The sequence below is a fragment of the Syzygium oleosum genome, unplaced genomic scaffold (genome assembly GCF_021117445.2).
Source record: "Syzygium oleosum isolate NSW1041296 unplaced genomic scaffold, Sole_v2.1 Sole_v2.05, whole genome shotgun sequence".
NCBI lineage: Eukaryota > Viridiplantae > Streptophyta > Magnoliopsida > Myrtales > Myrtaceae > Syzygium > Syzygium oleosum.
Window position 1 is genome coordinate 15,241,053 of NW_026607489.1, and position 15,218 is coordinate 15,256,270.

At 41.5% G+C, this 15,218-nt stretch overlaps 1 protein-coding gene across 2 annotated transcripts; it reads right to left on the reverse strand.

Moving 5' to 3' along the window:
- Positions 1-1,441: 1,441 nt before the first annotated feature.
- LOC115664015 (scarecrow-like protein 21) lies at positions 1,442-4,942 on the reverse strand. 2 transcript variants are annotated; one of them, XM_056311743.1, is made up of 2 exons: positions 4,570-4,942; positions 1,442-3,488 (listed from the first exon to the last, which is right to left on the reverse strand). In XM_056311743.1, exon 2 carries the CDS (start codon positions 3,347-3,349, stop codon positions 1,631-1,633), a length of 1,719 nt encoding a protein of 572 aa, XP_056167718.1. In that variant the 5' UTR covers positions 3,350-3,488; positions 4,570-4,942; the 3' UTR covers positions 1,442-1,630. The 2 variants fall into 2 exon arrangements, with proteins under 2 accessions (XP_056167718.1, XP_056167719.1); XM_056311744.1 differs by having other exon boundaries at positions 4,802-4,934.
- Positions 4,943-15,218: the final 10,276 nt, after the last annotated feature.

Consider the following 15,218-nt stretch of genomic DNA (forward strand, 5'->3'; position numbering starts at 1 on the left):
CGAGATGAGTTTGCTTTCCCTATTTTACTTAAAGAAACAAATCGAAGTGATAATATTCAAACAATTGGTGATATATGGAGAATTCAATTGCAACTATTAAAATAGGGGATATCTATTCTCCGACCAAAAGAAAAGATTAGGTGGGATATTCTTCCAAAATGAAAGAAACTTAATAACTCAAAAGAATATGATGTTAATATCTAGTACACTTTGAACTTATAATTATTTTAGGATTTTATAATCGATTAACGCAAAACTGTGGAAAAAGGTTGGTTAATCTCTGCTGAAGAGTACCCAATCAAGTTCTATCCTAATAATACTCAAAGCATCAGATAAAGGATCCAATTCAAGTAAAGAGACTTGGTCGACAGGAAAATCGATTCAAGAATCCAATTCAAAACCACCCACCGAAAAGTAGGTAGATTTATCTATTTTGTATTACATATACATTATTATTAATATTATTATTGTCTGTATTAAAATTAGATTCAGTACACTTTAATTAAAAATCTAAGAATTTTTTTTCACTAATGATTCTAATTAACACAATGTAAATTTCTCATATGTCAGCTTGATAGTAATTTGCTAAATTAAGCAGCTGGACTTTTTTACAGGAAAAAATAACCCTTGATCACTCGACGTGCGTTGGCACTCTAGAGAATCTAGGTCGCACGGTATAGTGTTGCCAAATTATTTTTCAATAATTATGTAGAATTCTTTGGAAATATATGTCTATACAAGGACTGAGGATAGAAGGAATTTCAATGATTTTCACACATTTGGGAATTTTTAAATTATGGAAAGTCGACGGAGGTTCAAGTAGCTTTGGAAAGACGAACTGCAATGGGCTACACATCATTTCAAAGGGAAAGTGAAAGCTTTCCATATTTTGGCTTGGAAAATTCTTCAGCGTAATCAACTTGTCATATTACTACAAGTTATACCATTTTTTTGGTTTATGCCAAAATCCCAAAAACATACAATTTTCCAGTCTGAATATATCAAAAGTTCAGAAGCTGAAAGTCTTCTTCATCCACTGCAACTATTCGGAATGTTCAGAACCTCGGCAACGATTCCTGATCAATCCGGACGTCCTGAACCCGAAACTCACGATTTACAAAACAAGAATTCGTTCTCTACACTTTCCGCTGCTTGGTCGAACATGTGCTGATATACTTCCACAAGTTTGATCAGCTCATTCTGGTTGAGATTGTAAATTAGGGGGGAAAAAGAAGAGTAACTCATTGAAGTAATAATCCAGCAGGAGACATGAGTTGCTTTGATAATAGAACTTCATCACTTTGCCCATAATTTAGAATTGCAGGTCCTCGCAATAAGACCTAATTATAGAATTAATGAAACTTATTTATACAACGATGTATACTGTAAGGAAAAGTAGATCCGAAAGATCACAAGAACAACAGGTAGCTAAAATAAGGAATGAACAAACCGAAAGATACAATAGCCATTTGGATGTCAGAACATGAATATACCAGGGCAAGCTATTGGATCACATGGTGAAGACGATCTGCAACACCATACTATGTACATCCAATAACTCCTATTACTACCGAAAGATGTTCGGTTTTCTGGTTTTTTCTCCATGAATATTTAAAACTCTGGCCCATTCTCAGTACCATGCAGAAGCAGAAATCAGGAACCTCTCTTTCCAGCCCAGAAGCATGCCCCCATCCTTCTCTACCAATGTATAATTCTCAGAGTAGTACCTCAGCAGGTTCCTTATGACTGAATTAACGTAACTACTTAAAGGGTATTGCCTAAATCCCGCCATCGTCAATCTAGACTTCCACTTACCGAACAGCTCATGCCGCTCCACCCTCTCCTTCCCCTCGCACGCGATGATGTTCACAATGTCCCTTGCCAAACAGTGCTGCTCTACATTTATCCTCTCCTTCCTGTCTCTGGGCAGGGTCACGTCGATGGACTCAAACATTGCCAAGTAGTAGTCCAGGGTCTCCACAAACCTTGTCAGGAATGGCGCCGTGTTTGCGTTCGCCTCCTGCTCGATCAATGTGATCACTTTCGGAGAAAGCGATTTCACCATCCTTAGTAGCCCATCCCTTGGATTGGTGATGTCAACACTCTCGTCTGGCATGTGGTGTAGCTGGAGTGGGAAGTTCACTGCAAGGGCTTCCCCAGGCCTGACATCGAGCATGTCACGAGTAACATCTGGGGCAAACACCGGCAAACAATTGAACTCCACCGGGATCTTAAATTTTTCAGAGATTGCCGCCAACCTTCCTGCAACTGCTTCCAATCCGGCCCCACGAGCGTACTTGGAGACCGGGTCATCAATCCCTGTAATTCGCACGTAAGGGGGCCCGCTAGGTCTCGCGGCGAGCGCTTGAAGGAGAGTCATCCACTGGGTGCCCTGAGTAATTTGGAAGTCTATGATATGTATCCGATCCTCGTTTTTGCATGCTTCGGCAATGGCCCCATTCGCCGCCATGTACCCAAACTTCAAGTATGGGCAGATCTCATACACAATTTGCATGTAGGAAAGCAAGTCTTTGCCTTCAGGCTCTCTGCATCGAAGGGCATGGTAGATGTTAGAACCCGATGCCTCTTTCCTGGCCACAAGTCCTTCTATCATGTAGGCACCAAGACGCTGTATGGGTTCTCCACTGATGGATACAGCACACCTGGCCTTTTCAGTCAACTTCTCAAATTCATCCATGTTGTTATCGGAAAGAGATTTGGCGCAGGCGATCAGCAGCTGCTTCAAATCACCTGGAGGAACATCTTGAACTGATGATTCCTGAACGGCTTCTTTATGTTTCTCCACATTAGTGCTTTTACCTGATTGGCTCCGAATGAAAGCAACAGAATCCTTGGGGCGACTAAATTGTGAGCCATGGGGATTTTGGTCCCATACGTGTTCCCCAAGAGAAGTATCTGTGGCAAGCTCTCCTTGTCCATCATCCATTAAGACGTCCTCTAGCTCCTGAAAAGTATAAGCTGTGTTCTGTGAATGATTCTCATTTTGCAGTGAGGTGGGCCTGCCAGAACATGAAAGCAAGCTGTCTCTGCACCCGTCTTGCGACGGGCTTGACCTTTGGAAACAGCTGGTGGTCTCGATTGAAGAGTTATAAGAAGAGCTAACTCCTGAATAATTGTCCGTTGAACTGTACTGCTCCTGACTATCGCTTAACGCAGTGAGCGTCTCACTGTCAAAGTGTGTCGGAAAGGGTGAGATAGGAGATTCCCTAATTTCAAACTTCGAATGCCCAAATAACCTGTTGGGAAGAGATGGAACAGTTGGATGAGAAGATGTGAAAGATAAGCCAGCACCTGTCTCACTGCATCTGTATAGTGGGTGTGATTCCATGCTTTAGCAGTATCATAAGCTTTCTGGTTAGAAAACTCTCAATTAGCTCATAATAGATCACAACAGGATATGTACCCCCTCGGCTTTCCAATAGCTAGTAGAGTTTCAACGGTGGCTCAGGATGAACAACTATAGCCCCCTGCAATTATATGTAGAAGCTAGTTAAGTCTCACGGTCATCAAGATGTACAGAGGCACCACGGATAAGGGATTATGTTCTTGAGTTGCAAAATAGAGAGGATCGAGAACAGAAGATCCAAGCTTCATGAAACACACACGAGAAAAGGTAGACTTAAAAAAGCCAAAAAGAATACAACAGCTAGGATTTGCCCCCATTGAATCTCATGTATCAACATGCACATGCAGATAGCTACCCAAAGATCATGGTAGTATGAGTATCAGACACACCACCCACACAGAGAGTATCGGTATCAGTTTATTTTGATTTTTAAACAGAAGAAATGCCACTGTCTTAAGAAATCAAAACTGAAATATCCCTTGTTATAAGAATCTAAAAATATTACGTTTGAGGTTATTGTTTCAGGTTCTGTTCGGGTCTCTTTTTGCGGGGCTATTTCACTAAACCAAGCCTCCTGAGTTCACGCTAGTTTCAAAAGCCTAGGCAACTTAAAAAAATTTAGAACTCGAGCTATAAGCTACTCAATTCTTGCATCTCAACTCGCTCTCGGACAAAACCCACGTAGAGAGCTCGCCAGGTGGCTTACGAGCTCTCGGAAAAAGACATCCTTGGCTCTATAAGCTCTCATAACTCCACACGTACTGCTCTTCTCTTTGTTCATTGCGAAGACCACTGATTTTGTACAGGGAAACTAAAAAAATCTAGATCCCATCCATTCTTATGGCACTCCCCATGCTTCATACAACCGAAAACAAAGAACAAGCTTCACTTCTTCTCGCTTAAAAAAAGAAGTTTCAAACCCGCAAGAAAAATTCACGAAACAAAAGCACCCCGGTGACTCAATCTCTCAATTCGAACTCGGTCCAAGGAAAAAAAACTTGTGAAATCGTAAACTCTAAGAAACTTCGCCATACATTACGCTTCGGTAGACTGTAGTGTCTCGACACAACAGAAGAAAACCAACATGTTAGTGGCTCGAAAAGAAGAAGAACCGAAATCTAACCGATTCAAATGAAGAGAAAACCCATCCAAATATCCTCAAACACCTGTGCGGCATTCTTAGAAGAGGAGCAGAGGCGTACCAGGACAACGGCCTCGTCGTTCATCAACCCCATTACTTAACCGACCCAACTCCAAATCCGACAACCTCCGACCAAAACAGAACACGACAGAGCTCGACAGCGAGGCGTGGCTATCTCTCCCCGGTTTTTCCTTTTCTCGTAGGACCGAACATCAAACACAACACGAACTTCACAACATGTGGACGAACTCTCGGGAAAAAAGCAGAGCGAAAAACGAACAGGGATTGATTACCTCAGCCCACACGACACCCGTGGAGTCAAAACGGCCGCAAATCCGACCCCCCTGCGTGGCCAAATCTGACTAGAATTGTTCCTCGTCCCTGTGTTTTTCACGTGATGCGACTTGGGATTTTGTTCTTCGACGATGAAGCATCGGAAGACAACGCAGCTCGCATTCGGTCGTTTATATAGAAGAGGGAGGCAGAGAGAGAGAAAGACAACGGATGCTTTTCGCCTTTTTCCTCCTGTACGGATGGAGGCACGGTAACGGCGACGCTGGTCGGAGCGACGGAGACCGTGTCTTAACGGCCGAACGCGCCGACCACCGAGGGAGGTGCGAACGCCGAACATTCCCCGCACTTTCTTGCATGGGAACCACGCGCTTTGATTTTCCTCTTTAACTCTCTCTCTCCCTCTCTCTTTCTAAGGTTGCAAACTTGGATTTGTAATTGAAAATTCAATTTTGTTTTGTCAAAAGACCATGTGATGAAAAGTAGGGCACCATAGATACTAGGCATCTTTAAAAAAGAAGGTCATGTTATAATCCATAAGGGAGCTTTCCCATTATTGTCGAACTTATAATATGTCCTCTTGATATATAACGTGCTGGGCATTATCCACTTCCTTTTATTAAAAATTCAAGAGTGTCGGTTAGGATTAACAACTACGGCTTTTGGTTTTTAACTTGGACCGGCATATGATACACCTTTTTGACTCGTTATGAAGACCGGAGAAACGAGTTTTGTGAGGATGAAATGTCGAGCAATGTCATTGATGTTTTCGGAATTGCCGGTCGGGAGTAACGGATGATTTTTCCGGCGTTCTCTGCTCGCTAGCTGTTTCCTACAGAAAGTCGAATCGTATTGGGGTTTCGATTCGTTCGCTATTGTAGGAAAAAGTACAAGGCATGGATGATCGGATCCCCCTCTCATGGTAACAAAAAGGAATGGTATTCGGAAAATTTGTCATCTTAACATGACATGACTCAAAAGGAGAGGTCCAGGTAGATGATCCTCTTCGTGATTAGTCTCTAGTGTATCCATACATATAGATCGAGAAACTACGTCAATCTTTCTGAATGCTCAACTTGGAATTTCGAACTCTAGAGTTCTAGAAAGAGAAAAGCTACAAGAATTCAAGCCAGAGGAAATCCAAGTTGATCGTTCAAATCGATCATCTCATATAATTTACCATTTTCGGTCAAACTTTTGGCCGCCATTGACGAGCTTTAACCGAAATCTACTTATTTGAAAGGTTTTTCCATCCATTCATCGAAAAGGTTGTGCCCGCGGCTATTGAGATCATGGAATTGCCGTCTCCCATATGAGACTCCAACATCTCGTTGAATGTCAAAGGCATTTATTACTCAAAAGCCATGGAACTTCCTATCTCGATATGTCACTAATAATGGGTTTGAATGGGATTTAAGAGCTTGTATATACACGTATTCTTGAATAAATGAATGGACACGCTGCACTTTGCTTGGCCCTCCCATCCTGAAATAAATGAAAAAAACGTTAACTCAAAGCATGTAAAGGCTCCGTTTGTTTGGCAAAAAATGAATAATTTGGAAAATATTTTTCAAAGAATGATCACTCGAATCACTTACGAAAAATGAATGAACGAAAAGAATATTTCCATCGTTCACGAAATTATTATAGACGAAAATCGTTATCGATAATAGAAATATTATTCACTGGCTAATTATTTCAAACGATACAGATAATTATTATTTGAAAGATATTTTTTAAATAATTTATTTTTTATGAAATAAACGGAGCCTTTCGCATTTGCGGGTCTTGATCAAGACGAGGAAGGAAAGATTGATGCGGGACAGGGAAAGAGAAGAAGGGGGCCGCTCGCCAAAACCGGAGGCGGAGGCGGAGGCGCGCGTGTCGTTTGGGTTCCGCCTGTTACCAACCGAGAGGAGTCGCGGATGGTCACGCGACACGAGCGTGAGCATGGCAGGTCGGATTTGACCCGGGTCAGATAGACAAGAGGGCCGCGAAATGCGATGCGACGTGGCAATCGTGAATCTCTCGGTCCCTCTGACTCCTTTGACCTTGCGCGGCACGCGTTGAGTAGTACCTCCTCGTAACCCAAAAAGGACCATACTCATCCCAAAGTGATGTTCAAGTAAAGCTGTTTAGGCGTGTAAAGAAAGACCGGTTCAACACGGCTAATCTAATCCATCGCATAAAGTTGAAGAATCCATGGATTCACATCACAGAACGCACACCCAATGGAGCCCCTCCTCCCACCAAAAATCCATCGATGGCCAGCCAACCCAATCCACTATTTCCAAAGTAAAAGCAAAGCAAATAATCAGAAATGAAGATTCGGGCCATCTCTTATTTTACATTATCCTTTTACCTCATGTCAATGAAAGTGACTAAGCATCGACGGGATAGCGTTTCTCCGGAAGAAGAGATAAAAGAGCTTCGCTTCAAAATAGTCTTTCTTACATTGTGCGCGCCCCCAGAATAGCTTCCACGCACTTTTTTTCTTAAAACGCATCGGGAGAGAATATCCGGGAAACAACTCCTCATCTTTACTCTCGTCTGTGCCGGATCAATGAGGGTGTTGTGAAAGCTGCGTTCTACATTCGGGTGTAGGTGGTTGTTTTTTGAGTGCGCGGAACATGCAATTGGAATTCGAGAGAATGTGTGAACGAATAGAGATGTTCACATTCCGATCTCATTTATTTCGGAAGAGAATATCCTTTATCATGTCAATGAAAGTGACTAAACATGGACGTGATAGCGGTTGGCAAAGGAAGACCAAAAAGAGCTTCCCTTGAAAAACAGTCTTTCTCATAGTGTGTGCGCCTCAAAACAGTTTATACGCAAAATGCATTACGAGACAATATCTGGGAAGCGACTCCTCATCTTTACTCTCATTTGTGTCGGATTAATGAACATGTAGTGAAAGTTGCGCTCTACACTCGTGTGTAGGTTGTTTTGAGCATACAAGACATGCAATTGGAATTCAAGAGAATGTGTGAATGAATAGATGTTCACATCCCGTTCTCATTCACTTTGGAAGAGAATATCATTCGAATTGCTTTGCCTCTTTGATAATGAAAGTCTACCGGTGAGTACGCATCGAAGCACAAACTCTTTTTGGGCTTTGATCAAGCAAAAATGGGTAGAGACTATTTTTTAAGGTAAATTACCCAATAAGTCAAAAACCTACCGTGCAGATGCCAATTTTTGTTATAAACTTTTCAATTTTGACAATTTAGTCATAAACCTTTACTCGAAATTCCAAGAAAAATTATCAAAAAAGTCATAAACGAAGTGTAAGGTAGCCAATTCAATCCTAAATCTTCCAATTATATCAATTTAGTCTTAAATCTTTTTCATGATTTGTCAATGTAATCATTTTGATCAATTTTGGCTGGAAATCATTACCATGGATGCCAACAGTGCACGATCAAGGCTAACGTAGACAATTTTTTAACAATTTTTTTTTTAACCTTTCTTTTTCATTGTGGCCAACAAGGGTTCAACCCTCACCAGATCCAGTGAGGGTAGCCCTCACTGTCGCCGATCACAAGAAAAAAAATAACAATAAATTGTGAATTTTTTTTAAATTGCAAAAATTGTTCATGCTAGAACCGGCCATGCCACATAAAACACACGGCGTCCACATCAGCGATTTCCAACTAAAATTGATCAAAATAACTATATTGACAAATCGTGAAAAATTTAGAATTAAATTGGCATAATAGAAAGATTTAAAACTGAATTGGCCGTCGTACAATAGGTTTATGACTTTTTAGATAATTTTCCCAAATTCTAATATAGTCATTACAATTAATTTTGACCAAAAATCAATGACGTGGCTGTATGCCACGTAAGATGGCCGGCGATAACTAGATCGTCATGTTAGCGATTTTCGACGAAAATTAACTGAGAGCACTACATTGGAATTTCAAGTGAAGATTTATGATGAAATTGGCAAAATTGAAAGTTTTAAGACCGAATTAATATCCGCACTATAGATTTAGGATTGATTAAATAATTTTATCGACTATTTTGGGTTGCGGACCGCTAGTTTCAATGTGTACTTTATATCAAGCAATTGTGTGGTCAACCAAATAGGGAGAGATTTAACTAGAGTGTTAGATCGTACACACAAATGTCATAGGCTGATAGATTCATGGTCGTGGAATAGCTCATACGGTGCCTGGTAAGCAGAGAACACTGGGCCAGCTATCCTTCTACAATTGTTCCTATGAACAATACGAGGAAGAGCATTCCCGTATTAAATTGTACCGCACCCAGTTTAGTTCGGGCATTCAGTCCCTCGAGCAAGACACACGGAACACTTCGGCACATCAACTGGTTTTGGTCTGCCATGACCTCATTAGGAGAGCAGTAATAACACCCGACCAGTTTATGCACGGGAGATCAACCCCACCTTCAAGGCTCATAGAGTATAATCGTTCAATCCTAAAATTCTTGGCACAAACGCCCCGATGCCAGTACTTCAATTCAGTTATATCATCCCTTCTACATCGCTTACTCTTCATTTCGACGTTATTAAGCTCCGCTCACAAGGGTACGTGAGTTCGGGAGCTCCACGTCACTCCAGTCCGTGACACAAAGGCACATAAACACGCGTGCGAAAGCGTTAATTTTCGTGATTAATTTTCAAATCGCTCAAAGCAATAGTTTTCTTTCCTTCCGCCGCCAGTCCACTTTTCCCCTTTTCTTCCTTTTCCCCTCTCCCCCACGGGAAATACGTGGGAAAACGACCGACGACATTGTGTTCTCATTCATTTCATTTCCCGGAGGTCGTCATTTCCTTTCACATTGCGGCTACCCCACGTGCGATTATTTTAAGCCCTCGCCACGTCAGTGTACTGGGACCCGGCCAGTCCAGGTGGCTTCGCTCTGGCAGATTATGTAAGTCGGTCGGTCTGGAGGGCCGGCAGAGTCAAACGTTTGACGTCCTTGATTTTGACACCTTCCCTTTGACCATGAAAAAGTTTGAATGCAATGGGAGGTCCGTTTATTGTTGTTGACTCGAATTTATTATTGACAAACGAAGGGAAATTTATTCAAAAAAATCTTAAATTTACTATACTTTTACATTCGACAAAAAAAAAATTATACTTTTATCAAATCAAGCTTAAATCTTTCGATTTTAAGCTTTCGTCGACTTCAAGCAACAGACACCCAGGCCTGGGCTAGTGAGTGCAGCCCACCCTTGCCCGGGGGCCGGCGAGGGTAGCTCTCTCCTAGGTGGGCAAGGGTAACACCCTCGCCTCTTGATCTGGCGAGGGGTTGCCCTTATTTGAGGCTAGTGGAGATCGTCTGCCATTGACAAGGCCCAATGGTGGCCGACGGAGGGAAAAAGGGAAAAAGAGAAAAGAATAAAAGAAAAGAACATTAAAGGGAAAAAAAGAAAAAAAAACAGAAGAAAATGAGAAGAAAAAAATTAACAAAAAATATTAAAATAGTATTAAAATTTGTCTACGCCAGTGCCAACCGTGCCATGTCGAACGGCCATTGTCCATGTCAGCGATTTTTGGCCAAAATTAATAGGATTAACTCAATTGGGCAAAATGTGAAAATGCTTAGGATTCAATTAGTAAAATTGAAAGGTTTAGAAATGAATTAGCAAAAGTACAATAGGTTTAGAAAATTTTGGACAATTTTCCCACAAACAAGTGTTGATGACTGGAATTTGTTAACACGTCAACCCACATATGTATGAAGTCTCGAGGCGGAAAAATCAACGATCTACGATATGCGCTCTAATCTTTTATGTGTTTTTTTTTTCCTACATTAAAATTTGATGTGGTCTTTATCACAAACCTATGAAGGTGTTATTGGATCAACAATTGATCATGACCCTCCGTTTGTTTGGCAGAAAATGAACGATTTGAAAAACTTTTTTTTTCTAAAAATAATCGTTCATATTGCTCGAAATAATCAAATAATAAAAAAATGGTTAAATTATTTTCGTGGATGATAAATTATTTTTCGATCATTCATTTTTTATAGTAATATAATCTATTGTTTTGAAGAGAATATGTTTCAAATTATTTATTTTCGACGAAACAAACTTACCTTTATACGTATATGACGAACCCGTTTCCTTACATGAAGCCGAGCAGCCATTTCTTATTATAGTGGGCTCTTGCGTGTTATGATGTGGAGCTGCATAGCTGGAGCTTGCTATGGCGTTTGTGCACAATACGCAAAAGGGCTTGGTAGAGCTTTGGGTCAAGCCTTTTGAGCCCATTGTAGTTCACTGTGGCCCATGAAAAGGACATAAGCAGAGCTCTTCGTCAAGCCTCTCCCAGGCATGGCCCATCTAAACATAGTCAACAACATCACACGATGTTTCTCCAGATTCATTCCGTTCCGAGTTGCTTTTCAGACTAGATGGACCTTTTCTTCTGTTACAAAAAATTGAAGCGGAAGAAAGAAAAGAAGAGAAGAAAATCCCACATTTTCAAGCCGACGGTGCATCGGATTTCAGTCCAGTTAAGCGGTACAAGATCGATCATAACTCGTAAGGATAGGTTGTCGCTCATGTTCACGGAATACTGGTCAGCAATTCAAGTAGGTTACTCGATATACATAATATATATATATATATATAAGAAAATGATACAAATGGTCCTTGAACTTTGACTCGATGTGCAATGTGATCTCTGGACTTTTAATTTGTTCAATATAGTCCTTGAACTTTAATTCGATGTGCAATGTGGTCCGTGAACTTTTAGTTTACTCAACGTGGTCCATGGACTTTTGGACATATTCAATTTAGTCCCTTGAAGTATGTGAAATGTTGAACGTTGTCCATAAACTTAAATTAATGGAAGGACAACATTAAACATTTCCATATAATTCAAGGACTAAATTGAACATCTATAAAAAGTTCGAGGACTACATTGAACAAATTAAAAATTCAAAGACCACATTACACACTGAGTTAAAATTCTGGGACCATATTGAACAAATTACAAATTTACAGATCATATTACACATTACGTCAAAGTTTAGGAACTAACATGCCATTATTCCTATGTATATATATCGGTCGTATGCTGTTAAAAGAGGGTAGGGCACGAAGGGAGTGGGTATCCAACAGAGGCATTTAATCAATTCACCAAAACATGGGATGTGATCAGAAACAGCACATGAGACCACATGTGCATCGTCACATGCTCCTTGTTGGTCCCCCGGGAGGTGCCGAATCAAAGCGAGCCAGCCAGTCTTCCTTCAAGGGACACCACCACCCACACCCATGATGATCCAAACTCCTAAAAAAAGTTATTAATGTCTTCACCCACAAGCTAGCTCCCGAACGTGACCCAATCTCAATCATCGACTGGCAAGGGGTACTCGACTTGTGTAGGTGGGGGTGAATTGACCCGACCTTTACGAATTCATTTCAATACGCTCTTTTCATTCGATCCGGTGATCACATTAATCGACATGTCGGATTGGGTCAAGATCCTTCGTACCCGCCGAGCGTACATGTGGCTCCTATTGTACCCAGTCGATCGATCGAGGAAGGTACTCTTCGGCTGCCCTTACTGGTGCTCCACTCTTGCCTTCTATTACGGATTGCACCGAGAAAACGAACCGAAAAAAGAAGAAAACCTAAAGAAAATGGAAGGAACGTTGTACTTGAGGCGTTAAATGCGATGAATGGTGGTCCAAAATGCCGTCGTGGGAAGGCACGACTAAATATATAATATAGGATGTATGAAGGGGGAGGAACGCGACCGCTTCTTAATGTGGGGTTGACTCCACCAGAGAATGAATGTCTGGACGGCGGTCCTCGTCGGTAGTTCCACACGCCACACCCTCTCCCGCCGGGACAATGCAAGGACCATCCTCATCCACCTCGACTTTTGACTTTTCCCAATTGCAGACCTCGACTTTTGACTTTTCCCAATTGCAGCTCGCTCCCCTCATCTGCACACGTCTCCGCGATTTAGTCCCCCACGAGCCCATTTCTTGGTCTTCGGCTCCAATTCACATTCACCTCGCGACGCACGGATATCTGCGTGGCGGCCGCGGTGGTGGGGGCGATCTGATGCGCGCGAACATGAAACCCTAAGGAAGTGGAGACACCATTTTCGAAAGTCGGGGACTGGAGCGATCGTACGTTATAATACCATGAACCCTGAAAGCCTATGCATATTATTACGATAAATTGTGATCTGACGCGATAAGGCAAGCCCTGAGATCTTTTGAGAACTCGAATATCCGTATATATTATGCATGTTGCCCCCGATTCAACTCTACTCTTAAAAGATAACCAATTGTATCAACCAATGATCTTTTATCTCTAGAAGATTTTAATGTAAATGGTTGTCCACAAGCGGCGCATGGGGTCATTGGGTGGTGTGTGGTTTTCGAGGATGAATTCAGGCGATGCTTTCCGAAGGAAAAGGCATTCACTAGACCGTTTGAGAAAATAATTAAGAAGGCCAAAGCTCGTGCTTTTTACCTCGTGTGGGGGAGGTTTTTACGAAGAAAAGTGAGCGACAAAACCCCAAGTGGGGGCAGTCTCCACTTTATTTCTATCCTCCTTTAATTTTTATTCTCATTTATTGGGATCATATATGCCCTATTTTTCGGCTTTCTTTTGGTATATCGGTCAAAATAATCTGCTCCTACTTGAAATTACCAAAGCCACCCTCCCGACCTTTTCAGCTTTTTTTGCTTCCTTCCATGCGAATTCCAGATACGCTGATGTATACTACGCAATTAAAGTGATCACCCGCGTGTAAGAATTCGAGTGATTGGAATTCTGCGTATTCAACCTTACAAGCACGTCAATAGATATGCAGCCATGCTGATAAATGAATTAGGGGGTGAGGACACTAATATAATAAGTGCGGGATTTGACTCTGGCGCTTTGCAGAGGACACGGCAAAATTAAAAGAAGAAGAAGAAGCAAAATTAAAAGGGGAAGAAGAGTTAGAGTCAGAACCCAAAAAAAAAAAACCTTTCGAGCATCTTTTGGGATATTTGACTTATTCTGAGAATAATTAGTGAAAACTCTTGAAAATCGCCTTTAAAATTGATCTTATGGAATGATAATTAGACGATTCCAAATTTTGTTTTTTTTTTTCATTTCACCCTAATAAAAAATGAGTGGACTAGAATTAACTTAATCATTGCACGAGTGCTTTTATTTTTAATTTATAATTTCTCGATGTTATCTCTGGGATTAAAAGTAGACATACTATTTGCAAAACATCGCTCAAGGCGGTCACTTGTTCTCCTGGCTAATCCTATCTCCGTCCGTGGAACACCGAAGTGTGCATGAAGGAACTGTCATTTTAATAAATAAGTATACGCATTGTTTTATGGGCTACACGACTTTTGATACAACCGTGTGTAAAAATACGTTATGCATCGAGCACGATCCTACGCATTCGCGACACACTATTATTGCCGCTCGTCCAATTTAATACCGAACATTAGAAAATCATAAGCATCGTAGAATTATTTCGTCCCGGATGATTATGCTTCTTTTGAGAGGTTTTGTTCTACGCCAGTTAAGTCTTTGAAAGGTTGACTTCATGATCATAACCTTGCCACGATATTCCTTCTTTGTTGTTCATCCACTCAAATCTCATCTTGTCCACCACCCGGCGTGCTTCGGAGGTACCGAAACTAGGGATGTTAAAGCCGATCCGACCCATTAACACCCTTACCCGAAACAGCTTCTTCTATCACCATTCCTTCGTCTGCATCTTGAGCTACATTAAGCTTTGTCAATCTCGCAGTAGTATATGGAGGAAGTGCACTCTTCTCTCTCAGTATCTTTCGTTATATAATTACTAACCATAGATAATGCAAGATACCCCTGGTCAAACCACGTTAGACAAGGAGGTTTCGAATCTTGAAGTATCTCGCGCGTGTATGTCTACTCCCCTGCGCGAGATCGATGCCGACAAGTGCACGCTATCGATACCCATCAAGCCCGTCGCGAAAGAGAGATTATCGTCGCGAAAGCTATCGGTTTCCCTTAAGAAGAGTCCGAAACCCTAATCGCATCGAAGCTCAAAATTTCCCCAAGTCGTTTTCATGGTGCGTCAAACGTTTTGAGGGGGTGTCGCTTGGGTCTCACCTTAAATCTCCCAGTTGGTTTACTCAACAATCTCTTCATTTTATTAACTTAATTTGGGATTAGGTGTGGGTTTGGTTGACAGTTGCTTACTACCCACCATCGATTTTTCTTTGCTTTTCTTACCTGTCTAAACTTCCAACATCGACGGCTGCGAATTCACCAAAGTCACATGTGCCCCCAGCTGTCGTGCATCTGTTCCTCAAATTACCAAAAACGATATTCACGAGCGTTCTTAATGCTTCGATTGAACCGACCATATGCGTAAGAATCCCACGCACACTGCCTGCTTCTTCAACTGGCAATGGAGTGGAACG

Bases quoted from the DNA above. Each gene is read 5' to 3' on its own strand.
- LOC115664015 (XM_056311743.1), bottom strand. From the start codon at position 3,349: ATGGAATCACACCCACTATACAGATGCAGTGAGACAGGTGCTGGCTTA.